Source organism: Pimephales promelas, chromosome 2 (assembly GCF_988280905.1).
Source record: "Pimephales promelas chromosome 2, fPimPro1.hap1.1, whole genome shotgun sequence".
In the NCBI taxonomy this organism is placed as follows: Eukaryota; Metazoa; Chordata; class Actinopteri; order Cypriniformes; family Leuciscidae; genus Pimephales; species Pimephales promelas.
In genome coordinates, this window is record NC_142770.1 from 46,984,617 (window position 1) to 47,003,317 (window position 18,701).

An 18,701-nucleotide genomic window follows, 5' to 3' on the forward strand; every position below is an offset into this window, starting at 1 on the left:
GCTAGGGGGTGAGGATTGATTTGTGGTTTCCAAAAGCTCACCCAAGTTGAAAACAGCATCCAACCTGTAACGTATTCGACAGGGCCCCTGTGAGCTGTTCGTGGACAGTATAATTTTACGCAAGTTTTTCATAATTAATATATGTAATGAGATCGCAGTATTATACAATGGGTGTCAATGGGCCATTACAACCTGGCAGCTGAAACTTTTTCTGCTTATTTCTCCAAAAATCTCACAAGTTTTAAATTAATTAGAAATGAGAAAATGTGACCAAATATTTGTAAACTGAACATAAAGAGCTTCATTTTAATAGGAAACACATTAAAAAAAACCTTGAAATTTGAAAAGAAAAAGAGCAGCATCCCAGAAGAGGAAGATAATGAGAACAATCACTGGCCTGTAATATAATTATATTAATAAAATATAATAATGTATTTCTGATCAAGTAAATACAGGCTTAAGAGTTCTAATAAGAGTTCTTTTAAGATAAAAAAAAATAAATTCTGCATGTTTAAATGCTCACCAGGCCTGCATTACACCGAAAAGGTACACTTTTTCTTTTTTATATATATTTATTAAACGGAAAACGCAGGTGTGCTCAACAGTACTGTTTTATTTCTCAGGTACCTCACTTACGGCAAACAGAAGCAGCCGGGAGACTGTGTGGAGATCCTCGATGTGGCTCTCTGGGATTTCCTGGCCGTGATGGGAAAACTCCAGGGTCCAGATGCCATATCCGGGGAGGAGCTTGACAAGGACGAACGCCTGCTGGTCCTCTACTACTTGGAGGCGGTCGTCATGCTCAAACACCTTCAGCGGCCCGGCGTTGTCAGCAACATGACCGTAAGTGTATTTTAATAACCTTTTTAATTCACGTGTAGCTTTTGATTATTAGTGAGACCTGTCATTGAGTGTGTACGCCTGTGTGTTTGCAGGTCGAGGAATGGCAGGGGAGAAAACACACCGAGAACGGCTGTTGCGTGGCGGTGAAAGAGCACAAAACGGCCGCATCGCAAGTCGCCGAAGTTCCTCTGACCCCTGAACAGGAACTTGTACGTTTGATTTCAAAGTGACATTATAACTGACAGTGTGTGTGTGTGTGTGTGTGTGTGTTTGTGTGTTTTTGAATGTATTTATTTCTTTTTCCCCAGTGGTTTAGCCTCTACTTTGCCGAGATTCGGCCGGTGATGCTCCGGGGTCCGAAGTCAGGGGACGACCCGATGACCCGAAGTCAGTTTGGACTTCCTGATAAAGTCCAAGTCTACAGAGACCTTTGCTTTTTTTTTCCTGCTGGCTGGGGAACTACCGATGAAAATGAGTGTTTTTCTGACACATATTTCTGTTTTAGTTCTATGTGAAGGCACAGGCTCAGATAATGACAGCCAGAATGAGAGCGAACCTGATGATTTCAACCCCAAACCAGATTCCCCAGATTAGTGCTGCTTCTAACGGTCAGCTACTATCTTCTACTGTGTGTGTGTGTGTGTGTGTGTGTGTGCATATTTTAAATAAGATGAGAGAAACATTGCATGCAATGTATGTGGTACTGACTCAGTGGTTATGTTTAATTGTTTTTCATTTGCTTCTTGTAGACATTCCCCGGTGCCTAGCAGAAGGTTCAGTGCAGAGAAGTTGTGCTGCTCCACCTGGACCTGATGGTATGCCTATATATTTTCATCCTGTTGAAGTTCTCAATGGACATTTAAAAAATTATGCGTTCATTAACAATAATTTATTTTTTATAAGCGACGACATGATTATGAAACTTAAAAGGTCAAATTCAGAAAGAAGTTATTTAAAAAATATATTTTTTTGCTTCTCTTCAGACATTTCCCAATCCAGAGCAGATGATCCAGTGCAACCTGTTCTCAAGGTTTTCCCCAAGACACAGCACGGGAACAGGAAGAGAGCATTTATTGAGACCTGGTACAAAGACTTTACGTGGCTGGAGTATTCTGTCTCTAGAGACTCTGTTTTTTGCTACCCCTGTCGCCACTTTTCACTCCCAAGTGCCCCAATGTCTATATTCAGGTCAGAATCAGGGTTCTCTAATTGGAAAAAAGCACTGTGCAGAAATGGTGGCTTTAGAGATCATTGCAAATCAGAACATCACAGAAGTGCTGTGTTTGCTTGGACACAGCACAAATTAGTCGTTGAAAAAAAACCCTCCATGATCGAATCAATAAACAAAGAAAGGGAAAAAAGAGTTAGAGAGAACCAGATGTATATCAAAACCATTGCTCAGGTTCTGCTCTTAACAGCGGTTCAAAACATTTCTCAGCGTGGACACAGGGAATCTGAAGGCTCGGATAACCCCGGCAATTTCTTAGCCATCTTGGATGCAATTGCACAGCACGATTCATTAATTGAGAAACGCATGAATGCACATGGGAATGCAAAATACACCAGTAAGAACATTCAAAATGAAATTTTAGAAACGCTTGCAGAGATGGTTCAACTTGACATAATCAAGGAAGTTAAACAAAGCGAGGTCTTCAGCATAATCGCAGACGAAACAAAAGACCTGCAGAAGAAAGAGCAGATGTGCCTTTGTTGTAAGGTATTATTATAATGGTACCATCAATGAGAGCTTTCTTGATTTTGTGAATGCCGAACAGCTTGATGCAGCAGGTCTAAGTACACTGATTGTAAAATGCTTGGAAAAACATGGGCTGGAGTATCGTAGCAACCTCGTTGGACAGGGCTACGATGGAGCTGCCGTCATGAGTGGCAAGCACTCTGGCGTTTGCACAAGAATTCAGGAGGTAGCAAAATATGCATTTTATGTGCATTGTAAGGCTCACTGTTTAAATCTTGTGATTGTGGATAGTGTTAAATCGGTGACTGAGGCAGGTTGCTTTTTTTCACTTATGCAGAAATTACATCATTTCCTATCAGGATCTTACGTGCACACAAAATGGCATGACATCCAGAAAGAGATGTATGGTGGTCAACCCCGTGAAATGCCTTCATTAAGTGACACCAGGTGGGCTTGCAGATTTTCAGCCTGTCGCAATATGCTTGATAGACTTCCAGCAGTGTACCGTGTTCTTCAGCAAATTGGGCAGGAAAAGGATGGTGATCAGGCAACAGATGCTCGTAGTTTGTTAGCTCAACTTGATGTTAGTTTCATCGCTGTTCTAATGACATTCAACAAAGTCCTTGGACAGTCCAAATTTTTGTCTGACATGTTACAGTCCCCCTCACTGGATCTAGCAGCAGCAGTCACTCTTGTAGAATCATTGCTGGACACATTAGAGCAATACAGGAGTGAGGCCTATTTTGAGTCTCTGTGGAAAGAGGTTGAGGAAATGGCTGTAAAATGTGACCTCAGCTTGGAAAAGACTGAGAAGAGGCAGCCAAAGATGAACACACGATTGTGTGATTACATAATAACTGCACCATCTGGTGAGCGTCGTGTCAATAAAGATGATGGGGAAAGCTTTAAGAAACATGTGTACTACCCGGTGCTTGATTCAATGGCTGGTGAGTTGCAAAGGCGGTTCTCTAAACCAAACTGCAAAATTATGAAGGGAATTCAAGCACTTCACCCACAAAGTGTTACCTTTTTGCAGGAAGAGGCTCTTTTCTCCTTTGCAAAGATTTTTGACTCAAATGTTGAGGACTTGTCAAATGAGATGTATCAGATCAAGAGAGTGCTGGATAGGAAAGAGAAAAGTGGAATGCAGAGATTGACCACAATCCTTGAGTTTGTTGCTTTTCTGGAGCCTTTCAAAGAGGTGTTCCATGAGCTTTTCAGGCTTTGCAAGATTGCTGTAGTTACACCGGTGAGCAGTGCTTCTTGTGAAAGAAGCTTTTCAGCTCTAGCGCTTATTGAAAACCACTTGAGGACAACCATGGGTGATGCCCGTTTGAGTCACTTGGGTGTCCTGAGCATTGAATCCCGACGGGCCAGGTCATTAGATTTGGATGAATTTGTCAGGCGTTTCAGCTCCAAGCATAGCAATCGGAGAATTCTTCTTTTTTGAGGTGTGTTTGTGTGTGTGAGTGAGTAAGTGTGTGTGTGTGTGTGAGAGAGAGAGAGGGGGAAATTGTTTATCTCATTAAAAAAGAGCAGATGATGTCACCAGGAGTAAGAGACAGACATAAGAAAAGAGCAGTTGTTTAAGCTGAAAGGTGCAAGTTGTTGCTCTAACTACAGTATGTTAATGCTGCTTTGCATGTTCAAAATTGTTTCTCATCAAAAAAGGGCTTAAATTGCAATTTGTTTTTCTGACAAGATGTGAAAGATGAGAAATAAAAAACAAATGTTTTGGTAAATATATCCACACTGTAAATTTTATTGTTTTTGGAAACTGTGTTATGGTAACATTCGTACATGTTAAACTACCTCTTTTTTTATTATTATTATTTTTTTGTTCTGAATTTGCCATGCTCTGCTGCACTTTACCTTATTGTGTGATTTATGCACAGTATAAATAAATAATAAAAAAAAAAAATCATTAAGAACTTTACTGGCACATTTTTTTGAAAAGGAATAACTGCTGAAGTGTATTTGCACCGTACTGAAAAAATTATTTTGTGTGCTTGAATGTACCCTGTACTTGGCCCCCGAATGTAACATGTGGCCCCTTAATGGCCCCTGTTACAGAAAAATCCTAGAACCGCCACTGGCCACAGGGGTGTTTCGCAGAACATGATGATCCAGGAGGTGCAGCGGCTCGATACTCCAGCATGGAGAAGGCATTGTTATAAAAGTGAGTGTTTGTCAAATATATAAAATTCAATAGAATTTTTTATGTCTTGGAATATAGCTTGTTTATCTGTTTTGTTCTTAACTGATTTTGTGTTTTTTGTGTGGGATTAGGTGTCCAGTCACAAAACCAATAAGGTTTTAGGGAGAGCACAGATTGCGCTGTTGGAGGATGAATACGAGTGGGCACAGCGCTTTTTAAAAATAAAAAATAACCTGCCGGGTGGGGAGACTGCAACTTTTTTTTTTTACATCAAAACCCAACCCCTGCAAAAACTTGAAGGATACTTCCAGGAGGCTTGGAAGGAGATGCAGCTCCCTTGGGTGCCGACCTTTACTGATATTCGAACCTCCATCGCCAGTCAAGCGTCTTCTCACATGAGCACACATTTTTTGTTAAAACTGCAGAATGTTTTATCTTCCCAGACAGCAAACTGACATTGAATCAACATGGAAACGACGTCTCTCATGACATTGAAACAACGTTGATTTTGCTCATCGAATTAACGTTGAACCAACGTCAGACGCGGCATTCTTCAAAGCTAAATGAAAATCGAAAATTGGTTTGCTTTCATAACGTTGAAACAACGCGTTGATTTCAAGTTGATTTTCCGTTAGTTTTGAAAGAATGACGCGTCTGACGTTGGTTCAACGTTAATTCGATGAGCAAAACAATGTCAGATCAACGTTGTTTCGATGTCATATTTCCACGTTGATTCAATGTCAGTTTGCTATCTGGGTTACCACATTGCCTTTTGTTTTCCCTCTTTTCCTCTGTGTCTGTAGGCCAAGTTTCCTGTGCCACGATGTGCACACTGTGGACAAATTTTATGTTTCCAACTTGACTGCAAAGCAGCGGTGGAACAGAGACGATTGTTGGAGATCTTCTTTTGTACTTGTCTCAATGATAATTCCAGAAGGTTAGCTTAATAACCTACACAGAAAAAGATATGTGATATGAGTCACTACAAACTAAGTGCACCAAAAGTACAAACACCATTGTCAAACATTCACAATTTACACAGCAACTTAACAGCAATGTAAAGAAGCCTGTTATGCAGTTAGAAAGTAAAATGCTAAACTACTAGCATTAAACACCTTTCAAACATACACAAAATATGTAGTCATTAAAGAAAAATAAGTCTTTGTCCTACCAGTTGCATCTCAAAGTTGATGAAACATTGTGGCTTTTTCAACAGTCTTTCTCCTTTGGTTTTTTAAACACCAAAACCCACCAACTTCAGTAGGAGAAGCACATTTACTGCAAACAAAGATCCCTCTTGCTCCCAGTAATCACACACACCTGGTGGAGTTTGGAGATGTGGAGTTTCAATGACCAATCAGCTACCTTGATTCTCCCAGGTTGCACCATGTGCTCCCAACCAATAGGCTGCACTCATTTTGATCTTAAATCTTCTCTACCAATGATGAATTTATACTTTAACCATGTCTCTTTTTTTTTCCTGTTTTTTTTCTTTCTCTCAAATTCAACTTAACACAGTGAAATAACTGAACACAAATATACAAGCCTGTTAAAATTAGGGCTGGGCGATATATCGCACGATATTGTTATGCGCATCTAATCAGTAAAAGCCGGTTCCTTGATTAGCAGTAAATCACCTTCACATGCTTTCAAATGGACGATATGAGTGTTAAAGTTAATGAGATAATTAAGTGATTAATTTAGTGATGATTGAGCATTATTGAAGACACCTGATGATCACAAGCAGAATCGCTGGGACAAAATCACAAATTGTTAGTCACCGTTATGGAGATCAGTGTCTGCTTTAGTTGGGCTCTTGACACTTATACTTTCACTTTAAATTTTGTGTCTTTGCTTTATTATTGATTAATAGCAGTCAAATAAGACATCTTTGATCTTATAGTGTTGGTTATGTTTTGACATAATCATGCTGTGATCTGTAAAATGAAACTTTTCAGATGGTTTGGCTTAACTTGTTAGCAAGATTTTAGTGATTGTACTGCATATCTGTACTTTTCTTTAAACATAAATTAATTAATAAACATTATTCTGATCCAATCACTTTCATGCTTATTTAGAAACACAGAGATGAATAATCAGCCTGTCTATCTCAACTGTGGTGGCGAAATTAATCATTGTTGCCACCAATCACAACTCATTAATGGCTCCCATCATGCATTGCGGTTTGAATAAATTATGATCTGAATTGTCGATGTAATTAACTTTTCCTACTTGAATATTCTACTCGTCACCGTTGTAGAGAAGCATTGACTGAATCTTGAGGTCTGTGTGTGCCTAAAGGAAAGGTTTTTTTCTTTTAAGCAACTTTTGAGAAAACTGTCTATTATAGCCTATTTAACATTCTGGACATTTATTCAGAATCTAAGTCATACACTAAGCATCAGAATAAATTATGTTATAAATATACTTTATTATACATTATATATATATATATATATATATATAATTATATAATTTCAAATGATAAATGTCATTATATGACCAAAATCATTTTATTATTGTTTATTTTTGTTCATCTGATAGATATAACTCAGATGCAACAGCAAATTAAAATATAAAGTTAATTATATAAGGGTGAAGAGCCCAACTAAAGCAAACACTCATCTCCATAACGGTGGCTTAAAATTTTAGATTTTTTCCTTGTGATTCTGCTTTAGGTGTCTTCAATAATGCTCAATCATCACTCATTTAATCACTTAATTATCTCATTAACTTTAACACTCTTGAGTGTGGACTCATATACACTCCCAGGTGTGTTAGTTTAACACGGGAGGTTTTGTCCTGACGAAGAGCCGTAGTTCACTGACCAGCTGAGCCATATCGCATTAAATATCGATATCGATATGTCCTCGATATTAACGCGATTTGGCTCAGCTTGTCAGTGATCTACGGCTCTTTGTAGTGAATGCCACTCCATCTGAAAGCAGGTGAAGGTGATTTACTGCTAATCAAGGAACCGGCTTTACTGATTAGATGCGCATAACAATATCGTGCGATATATCGCCCAGCCCTAGTTAAAATTATAATTCATTTAAACCACTACATCTGAAGTAAAATATAATGTTATACACACACACACACACACACACACACACACACACACACACACACACAGACAGACAGACATATTCAAATACATCATGCATAAGAAATGGGATCTAATACATTTAAATACATATATATTTATAAATAAGCAAACACAGGAAACAAGTGTCTTGTTGGTTCAAATTGTATTTTATATTAAAACTAAGCAGATTGCGACCATGGGTGGGAAAAGGACGTCGAGGTGCTGGTGTTCCTTTACTTTACTGATATTTATCACTGACAAGCTGAGCTATGGCGCGTTAATATCGAGGACATATCGCCAGCGATATTTAATGCGATATGGCTCAGCTGGTCAGTGAACTACGGCTCTTCGTCATGACAAAATCTCCCGTGTTAAATTAACACACCTGAGGGTGTATATGAGTCCACACTCAAGAGTGTTAAAGTTAATGAGACAATTAAGTGATTAACTGAGTGATGATTGAGCATTATTAAAGACTAAAGCAGAATCACAAGAAAAAAATCTAAAATTTTAAGCCACCGTTATGGAGATGAGTGTTTGCTTTAGTTGGGCTCTTGACCCTTATAATATAAATTTTATATTTTAATTTGCTTTTGCATCGGAGTTATATCTGTCAGATGAACAAAAATAAACAACAATGAACTGATGTTGGTCATATAATGACATTCATCATTTGATATTTATGACTATAATTTATTCTGTTGGTTAGTGTATAACTGAGATTCTGCATAAGATGTCAAGAATGATAAATATAATTGACGGATTTCTCAAAAGTTGAAAAACCCTTCCTTTAGGCACACACAGACCTCAAGATTCAGTCAATGCTTCTCAACAACGGTGACGAGTAGAATATTCAAGTAGGAAAAGTAAATTACATAGACAATTCAGATCGTAATTTATTCAAACCGCAATGCATGATGGGAGCCATTAATGAGTTGTGATTGGTGGCAACAAGGATTAATTTTGTCACCACAATTGAGATACACAGGCTGATTATTGATATCTGTGTTTCTAAATAAAGATAACAGTGATTTGATCAGAATATATATTAAAAAATTTAAGTTATAAGAAAAATACAGATATGCAATACAACCACAAAAACTGCTGCTAACAAATTGAAGCAAATCACCTGAATAGAATTTATTTTTTAGATCAAGCATGAATATGTCATAACATAATCAACACTATCAGACCACAGATGTCTTATTTGACTGCTATAAATTAATAGCAGCAAACAAACAAAATTTAAAGTGAAAGTGTCAAGAGCCCAACTAAAGCAGACACTGATCTCCATAACGGTGGCTTACAATTTGTGATTTTGTCCTTCCGCGATTCTGCTTGTGATCATCAGGTGTCTTCAATAATGCTCAATCATCACTCAATTAATCACTTAATTATCTCATTCACTTTAACACTCTTGAGGGTTAATTTAATACTCATATCGTCTATTTGAAAGCAGGTGAAGGTAATTTACTGCTAATCAAGGAACCGGCTTTACTGATTAGATGCGCATAACAATATCGTGCAGCCCTAAATCTAAGTGCTGTATAAGTATTTAATTTGTGCATTTATTCAGTTCGGACTTTTCTACAACACAGAAATATTTGTAAAAGAGTTACACCAAACAGTCTAGCTCTTTATTTTCATAGTGTGGGGAAATACACTGACGGAAACGCGGTAGAATCACGGACATTTATATGCGGACTGCGCGTTGATGATCGTATCCGTGTGAAGAGGACAACTGTTCGCTGGACTTTGATCAGAGCGGGTCTAGATCGGATGAGCTCTGGGGTTCGTTTGCTGCTGTCGGGGAAGATGATGGTGAGCCGATGGGTCCAGTAATGCCAGTGTGTGCAGGTGCTCGTGGTGGATGAAGAGTGGCTGAGAGTCGTTTGCTGACGGAGGAATTCAGGTGATCTGGTTTTGTTTTGTTTGCTCAACAGCGTGAAGAGGCCATTTGTTGTTTCCAGGCCACAGCGAACTCTAGCAACGATACAGGCCTGCAACGATTGTGTGTTGCAGGCCTGTATCGTTGCTAGAGTTCGCTGTGGCTTTTACAATTGTGTGTGTGAGTGTGCGCGCGCATAAACGAGTGATCACTGAAAGGGTACGGTACAGTGTTTATGTAACCCATTAGTGGGATTTAACACCGCAAAAAGAAAAGGAGGAAAAATATCTACTTGGGTCTGAGCTCACCAAATACCTATAATTCACAGTTTATAATGGTATCTGGAGTCCCGGGTTCGGGGTCTCACACCTTGCAATAAAAAAAAATTAAATGTGTGTCTGCACTTGTTTAAATTAATGTCTGTAGTGCTAACTAGAAAATAAAATAAATGAAAATGATATTAAATAAACCAATGAATAAACTTCAATATAAAATAGAATGAATTAATAAATGATAATGAAAGGAATTAACAGATAGGTCAATCAGATCACTGAACAGTAACTGTTTACTTGAATGTCATTGCGCACGAATCGCTTTCACACATCACATTAGAATCCCATTTGACAAATCACCATTTCGAAAAAAAAAAAAAAAAAAAAAAAAAAACAATGACCAAAGGACACTAAAATATATAAAAGAAAAATAAAATAAAAAATAAAGAAAAATCAGTTCGTGTTCACAGCAGTATAAGTGCCATGCAAATGACTAAGTTCAGTTTCATTGGAATATGACTCAGTTCAATTTGTTCGTAATGTGACTCGGTTCAATTTGTTCGAAATGTGACTCAGTTCATTGAGAAGATGGAGATGACTCAGTTCGCGTGAAAGTGAAAATGACTCAGTTCGCGTGAAAGTGAAAATGACTCAGTTGGGTTTGTTTGTTTGCGTAAATGCCTACTAAACTCCGTGCAGTGATGAAAGCCGAACGTGAAGAGTTTCTTGAGTGAAGAGTCCCTTGAGTGAACCCAGCCAACACAGTCATGTGGGGCCCACATTGGTTTGACCTGGGCTATCTAACTGGGACCCAGCCAGTTTTGTCCAAGGTTTCCATGGTGGCCCCAGATGGGTTTGCCCAGATGAAATGAACACTGCTCAGTGTGGACACTACAGGCTGTTAAATGTAACACTGAATCAGTGTTGGAGTTAATGAAATAATTAATTGATTGAATAATGATTGAGCGTTATTGATGAGCACCTGATTTTAATAAGCAGAATCACTGAAGACAAGAGAAACACAAGAACTAATTGCAGCCACAGCCTTAAACGAAATCAACTGAAGATACAGTACATTAAATCTCTTAAGATCTGATTACACAACTCCACAAACAGCATTACCAGCTTCACTTATTACTAACCAGATTTTCTTTATTTCTGGTAGACGTCTACAAAAGTTCTTATTGAAAATTAACTTAGATTAAGATGTTGATTATTTATTGAAAATAATAGTTTGGTTTGATGCCACCATTATAGTGATGAGTATTTGCTTTAGTTGGGCTCTTGACTTTTTAACATTAGCTTCTCTCTGCTCAGTTGGATCTGATTGTTATGTTGAGAACAGCAAAAGAAAATTCAATCAGATGCAGTGTTGTATAAAGTATAAGTAGAAGTAGAAAAAAAGTAGAAGTCCTGCCATGTGTTTATTCCAGCCATGAACTGATTGACAGTTGATTAGGGCTGATTTCTGTCTCCTGGCTGAAAAACTGCTAATAAGCAAATCCAGGTGATTGGAACAAAATACTGAGGCGGACTTTTACTTTCTGAACCTGGACTTTACTCTTCTGAAGAGAATAGAAAAGGAGATGACACAGTCTTAAATGAAATCACCTGAAGATCTCAGCAGAGGAGGATTAAACAACTCCACAAACAGCATTACCAGCTTCACTTATTACTAACCAGACTGACTTTATTTCTGTCAGACTTCTACAGAAGATTTCATTGAGAATTAACAGAGGTTTACTCTGTGTTTCATTTGAAGTCACCATACCATCAGAATCTCTGAAGGAGAAAATCGTAATTGGTTACCATTATAGAGATCAGTGTAGAGATCAGAGATCAGTCTTTAGTTGGGCTCTTGAGCCTTACTTTAACTTTAGGTTTTGTTTGACTGTTGTATCTGAGTTAAAACAGTCAGATGAACAAAGAAAAAAACATACAAACTAATAGTTTTGGTTATATTGTGACAATCGTCATTTGAATTTATTATTTGTGATTTATTTTGTTGGTTACAGCATAACTGAGATTCTGCATAAATATCCAGAATTTATAATGTAAAGGATTTCTTAAAAGTTGTAAAAAAAAAAAAGAAAAAAAATATTTAGTAAAGGCACGCACAGACCTCAAGATTCAGTCAATGCTTCTCAACAACGGTGACGAGCAGAATATTCAAGTAGGAAAAGTAATTTACATAGACAATTCAGATAATAATTTATTCATACCGCAATGCATGATGGGAGCCATTAATGAGTTGTGATTGGTGGCAGCAAGGATTATGTGGTCACCACGGTTGAGAATCACAGGCTGGGTATTGATGTCTGTGTTTCTAAATAATTGCATTTGAAAGTAATTTGATCAGAATAATTTATATTACATATTTTGGAATATTAGAAAAATATTGACAATCATATGCTTTATAACCACTAAAATGTTGCTATCAAGTTAAACCAAATTATATGAAAAGTTTCATTTTACAGATCACAGCATTATAATGCCAAAACAACCTACACTATCATATCACAGCTGTCTTTGTTCATTTGACTGTTATAAATCAATGACAGCAGTCAAACAAAGTTTAAAGTGAAAGCAAAAGTGTCAAGAGCCCAACTAAAGCAAACACTGATCTCCATAACGGTGGCTTACAATTTGTGATTTTCTCCTTCAGTGATTCTGCTAGTGATCATCAGGTGTTCTTCAATAATGCTCAATCATCACTAAATTAATCACTTAACTATCTCATTAACTTTAATAGTTTTTAGTGTTAATTAACACGCGTATCGTCCATTTGAAAGCAGGTGAAGGTGATTTACTACTAATCAAGGAACCGGCTTCACTGATTAGACGCGCATAACAATATTGTGCTATAGTCACAGGTCACAGGTCACAGGTAGTCACAGGTTTTGTTTTTTGAAAATAATTTGTCAAAACAATTATTATATTCAAATACCAGAGTGAATCAGGCTTTTCCATGATGATTATAAAACCATCACCAGATAATCTTCGTCACCTGATTTCGTTGAACTTTTGTTACTGTAAATGTGTTTGACAAACACACTGTCACAGCAGACAGAAGAGATTAAATATATTATAAGAGTAAAGACCCTGGCTAATGGAAACACTAATCACTGTTATGGTGACTTCAAATGAAACTGAGTTAAACCTCTGTTAATTCTCAATAAGAACTTCTGTAGACGTCTGACAGAAATAAAGGCATTCTGGTTAGTAATAAGTGAAGAGTAAAGTCCAAGTCCAGGTTACTCTCTTCAGAAGAGTAAAGTCCAGGTTCAGAAAGTAAAAGTCCGCCTCAGTATTTTGTTCCAATCACCTGGATTTGCTTATTAGCAGTTTTTCAGTCAGGAGACAGAAATCAGCCCTAATCAACTGCCATGGAACATGCCAACTGCCAACTGGCAATAAAAAAAGAACAAATGAAGATAAAATAAAAACGTTTTTTTGCCTAAAAGCAGAGGCTCAGATTCCTACGCAGTTCATGGCTGAAAGTAAGACATGGCAGAATTTCTACTTTCTACTTCTAGTTTATACAACACTGATCAGATGCTATAAACTGATTGATGAGTAGAATATAATCAAGTAGTGGCTTTCAGATGGACGATATGATGCAGATATGAGTGTTAAATTAACACTCAAGAGTGGTAAAGGTAATGAGATGATTAAGTGATTAATTGAGTGATGATTGAGCATTATTGAAGAAGACACCTAAAGCAGAATCACTGAAGGAGAAAATCACAAATTGTAAGTCACCGTTATGGTGATCAGTGTTTGCTTTAGTTGGGCTCTTGACCCTTATATTATATTAACTATAGATTTTGTTTAGCTGCTTTATCTGAGTTATAACTGCCAGATGAACAAAGAAAACATATGATCTAATGGTTTTGGTTATATTATGACAATCATCATTTTAACTTTATGTTTGTGGTCTCTGCTGTTGGTTACAGTATAACTGTGATTATGCATAAATATCCAGAGTTTGAGATATAATATAATGGATTTCTTAAAAGTTGTTTAAAAAAATCTCTCTTTTAGGCACACACAGACCTCAAGATTCAGTCAATGCTTCTCTACAACGGTGACGAGCAGAATATTCAATTAGGAAAAGTACATTACATAGGCAATTCAGATCATAATTTATTCATACCGCAATGCATGATGGGAGCCATTAACTCTTTCCCCGCCAAACACGGAATTTTCCGGGTTTAATGAAAAAACGCATCACCGCCAAACACGGAATTTTCCGGGTATCCGTGTTTTAGGTGGTATACGGTATGGAAGACCCGCACGCATGTCCTGAATGAGTGCGCAACTCTTTGATCAGAGAAACAGATTGCAATCGTCTCAAACAGTGGAGTAGTGAGAATGTATCAGACAGACAATGCAGAGGTATATGGCTGAAGTACTGGAGGTTAATGGACTCGGAGTCCGATCACTCTTTATTTGATAATTCTGAATCCGATCGGGACGAAGTAGTCAGTGAGAGAGATGCACATGTTGTCAACTTGTCACAGAAAGTTCTAGCCATGGACGTGCCGCAGATAGATCGTATAATATTATGACAATATAATATTTATGTGTGTGTGCAGGCATTTATGTGTGGCTGTCTAAATATGAAGGTGTAATTGTCAAATTATTTCTCTCTTTGTGCACATTTACCACATTGTAATATGTATGTGTGTGTGTGTGTGTGTGTATAGGCCTGTTTATTGTAATTCCAATTATTCATTATTCAGAGGTAGAACACAGAGAGCCAGAGGCAGAAGTTTTATTACAAAAGTTACATTTCCCTTACATCCTGGGAAATTTGATATATTTTACATTTATTTATGTTTTTAATTTATTTTGGAAAGTTTTATATATGAAGGAAACAACATCTGAATGTATTCTGCTTTTAAATGCACTTGTTTGATAAAAATACCTTTTTCTCAGTTTTTTGTCCAAAATGTTGTGTTTTTGACAAAACCTACCTCTGTTCAAGAGGCAATAAAAAAAGAACAAATGAAGATAAAATAAAAACGTTTTTTTGCCTAAAAGCAGAGGCTCAGATCTTTATTTTTATATATATCATCTTCATATATTCATGGAACAAAATATTCAGCGGGTCATTAAAATTTAGCGAAAATCGTCAAAAACCCTGGCGGTGGCTGGCAACTTTTTTTAAAAACGCTGGCGGGGAAAGAGTTAATGAGTTGTGATTGGCAGCAGCCACTGCAACAAGGATTATTATTGCCACCGCTGTTGAGATTCACAGGCTGATTATTGATGTCTGTGTTTCTAAATAAATTCTGTTGAAAGTGATTTGATCAGAACAATTTATATTAAACGTTTTGGATTATAAGAAATTATTGATAATCATACTCTCCATTATCCCAGAGCTGTTCCTAACAAATTTAACCAAATCATCTGAATAAGTTTCAGTTTTCTGATCACAGCATGATTATACCACAACATAACACTATCAGATCATACTTTTCTATGTTCAATTGACTGTTATAAATCAATAACAGCAGACAAATAAAATTTAAAGTGGAAGTATAAGGGTCAAGAGCCCAACTAAAGCAAACACTGATCACTATCACGGTGGCTTACAATTTGTGATTTTATCCTTCAGAGATTCTGCTTGTTATCATCAGCTGTCTTCAATAATGCTCAATCATCACTAAATTAATCACTTAATTATCTCATTAACTTTAACACTCTTGAGTGTTAATTTAACACTCATATCTGCATCATATCTTCCATCTGAAAGCAGGTGAAGGTGATTTACTTCTAATCAAGGAACCGGCTTTACTGATGAGATGCGCATAACAATATCGTGCAATATATCGCCCAGCCCTACACAAACTGTGTAAATGGTGTTTTAAAAATCATTTGATTAAAATGTGCTGGTTCTCTTGCTGTTGAATCACAACAATAAAACAAAATGAATAACATATTTGGAATAACATCCTGATGAGTTAAGCCACTACTTGATTATATTCTACTCATCAATCAGTTTATAGCATCTGATTGCATTTTCTTTTGCTGTTCTCAACATAACAATCAGATCCAACTGAGCAGAGAGAAGCTAATGTTAAAAAGTCAAGAGCCCAACTAAAGCAAACACTGATCACCATAATGGTGGCATCAAACCAAACTATTATTTTCAATAAATAATCAACATCTTAATCTAAGTTAATTTTCAATAGGAACTTTTGTAGACGTCTACCAGAAATAAAGAAAATCTGGTTAGTAATAAGTGAAGCTGGTAATGCTGTTTGTGGAGTTGTGTAATCAGATCTTATGAGATTTAATGTACTGTATCTTCAGTTGATTTTTATTTAAGGCTGTGGCTGCAATTAGTTCTTGTGTTTCTCTTGTCTTCAGTGATTCTGCTTATTAAAATCAGGTGCTCATCAATAATGCACAATCATTATTCAATCAATTAATTATTTCATTAACTCCAACACTGATTCAGTGTTACATTTAACAGCCTGTAGTGTGCACACTGAGCAGTGTTCATTTCATCTGGGCAAACCCATCTGGGGCCACCATGGAAACCTTGGACAAAACTGGCTGGGTCCCAGTTAGATAGCCCAGGTCAAACCAATGTGGGCCCCACATGACTGTGTTGGCTGGGAGAGAGACGGATCAGTTTATTCAGGAGGATATCCGGGATGCTGGAGTTGAAAGCGGAGATGAAGACCACAAATAAGATCCTTGCGTGAGTCCCAGGTCTGTGGAGACGTTGCAGGATATAATACAGTCCCATGATTCATCCTGTTCCACCTTTAGTTAAAACTAAACCATCATCTGGCTGAATACTAAACCAACATAATCATTCAATATCACGTTTCAAATACGCATGAGTCTCTTCCACCTGAATGAATTACATTTACTCAATAATCACACATGTATTTCTCCTCATAGACAGCAGTGAGACTCTTCTGTGGATCACCCGATGGTTTCTGCTCCTCTCATGATGATTTCACACTATGATATAACGCATCTATCAGTGTTTGGTGATCGATCTTTATCAGAGATGTTTGGTGATCGATCTTTATCAGAGATGTTTGGTGATCGATCTTCATCTACTCTGTAAAGTGAAACAGAAGAGAAAACGATCAGTGTTCAGTGCAACAAAGTGCAAATTATAATATCTCAATTACTGTTTTTGAGTAAAAATAAGTTACATTAAATTCCTGTAATCAGATTAATTACTGACTTTACATGATCTTGCATAGATATTTGTGTTTTAAATATAATAGATGTAAAGCCTGAATCATGTTCATATGTGTGTGTGTGTGTGTGTGTGTTTGTGTGTGTGTGTGTGTCGGTGCGACTCATATTGAGTCTCTGTAAAGGAGAAACTAATAAGTGTTCGGCGTATGGAATAAACCACAGGAAGCAAATACTAATGTTATTTTGAGTTAAACACAAACCTTTAGTTAAAGCGTTTGTCCTCTAGTTTAAACATGTTTGTAGGCTCTTAGTAAATAACTGAGAGTAAAGTAAGTGTCGAGTAGTGTGACGTGTTGCTTGTCACAGTAAAAACACACTAGACAGAGACATTGCTCATGTGAGCTGGACGCTGTGAGCTGAAGCTGGAACTGCACTGATTTTAGCAGGAGTGCAGCGTTTCCTACAATCTGACCAAGTCTGTTTCACACTCAAATGATTCACTTCTACTGACACAGTTCATAAAGCAGGTGTTGATGGATAAAGCTGTGACAGTGAGCTTTTCTTCTCTTTCCTCCTTTGTGTTCAACATTTCAATAACTTCACATTTTGTTCTCACACAAACCTTTTGTTGCAATAAAGTTTATTGATGATTTCCTTTCACGAATGTTTGAAAAGATTGTTCACATATCAGAGGTAAATGAAGATGTCTTTAATATCTCAGTGATGTTTCCTCACCTCAGGACACAGTTTGAGTATCGTAGATCGTCTCTGAGCCGCTGCTTTGAGTCTCCTATCTCATTTAAACTCAGATCAAGCTCTTTTAAAAACTTCAGTGCTTTTGAGTTAGTCAAAGACTGAGTTAAAAAAGAAACATCTGTAATGCCACAGCACCATAGACTAGAAAGACACAGAGGAAGAGAGATTATATTACAAATAAATCATGAATGTGAAGAATTTGACACAAATATAATGTGAACTCAGACTCATTGTGAGATATTGAGAATAACATGTTTTACTTTAATAAACCCAGAAAGTGCACAGCTATAACCAATGAAACATAAGCCCTGCTGTCTTCAAATAAATAAACTTCAGTCACACTGTAATTGCTGTACAGTATAATGACACTAACTGTAGTTTCTCCAGCTTGAATTGTGGGTCCTTCAGTAGATCACTGAGATGCTTCACTCCTGAGTCTCCTAGATTATTCCCGCTCAGGTCCAGCTCTCTCAGGTGTGAAGGGGTTGATTTAAGAGCTGAAGTCAGGGTGAGACTCTGTTTCTCTGTAATACTGCATTCTAACAGACTGAAGACAGAGAAATAACAATAGTTCCCTTTCGTCCTGGGAACTCCAACGTGTCGTCGGGGAGTTCCCTGACGAATTGGGATCACGCTAGGGAGTCTAATTACCTCTGATAGAATTAAAAACGAGCCAATAAAAATTGGCATGCAATCTTTGCATTCCGCGAGCCGCCTACTAACGCGGATATAAAAAGCGGAAGTAAACATTGCGTTGATGCTTTTTGCTTCGGAACCTAACAGAGTGTACCTGCTGTCTTGAAGAGTGAACGAGCCCTCTAGAAGAA

At 37.3% G+C, this 18,701-nt stretch overlaps 3 protein-coding genes across 3 annotated transcripts in view; 2 read left to right on the top strand and 1 right to left on the bottom strand.

Moving 5' to 3' along the window:
* Positions 1-642: 642 nt before the first annotated feature.
* On the top strand, positions 643-2,150 carry LOC148997646 (uncharacterized). The gene is made up of 6 exons (XM_089117864.1): positions 643-843; positions 936-1,052; positions 1,152-1,259; positions 1,349-1,451; positions 1,593-1,658; positions 2,032-2,150. Exons 1-6 carry the CDS (start codon positions 706-708, stop codon positions 2,148-2,150), a joined length of 651 nt encoding a protein of 216 aa, XP_088973990.1. The 5' UTR covers positions 643-705.
* LOC148997647 (zinc finger MYM-type protein 1-like) lies at positions 1,592-4,019 on the top strand. Its single transcript, XM_089123318.1, has 2 exons — positions 1,592-1,658; positions 1,827-4,019. The coding sequence occupies exon 2, from the start codon at positions 2,724-2,726 to the stop codon at positions 3,987-3,989; it is 1,266 nt and encodes a 421-aa protein (XP_088979444.1). The 5' UTR covers positions 1,592-1,658; positions 1,827-2,723; the 3' UTR covers positions 3,990-4,019.
* Positions 4,020-14,252: 10,233 nt separating this feature from the next.
* Positions 14,253-18,701, bottom strand: part of LOC120470595 (uncharacterized) — a 58,188-nt gene continuing 53,739 nt past the window's right edge. The window contains exons 5-7 of the mRNA XM_089117883.1: positions 18,248-18,421; positions 17,854-18,015; positions 14,253-17,032 (exon numbers count right to left, since the gene is read on the bottom strand). Of these exons, the coding sequence (XP_088974009.1) occupies positions 16,930-17,032; positions 17,854-18,015; positions 18,248-18,421 (439 nt within the window). The 3' untranslated portion in view covers positions 14,253-16,929. The remainder of the gene's footprint in view (positions 17,033-17,853; positions 18,016-18,247; positions 18,422-18,701) is intronic.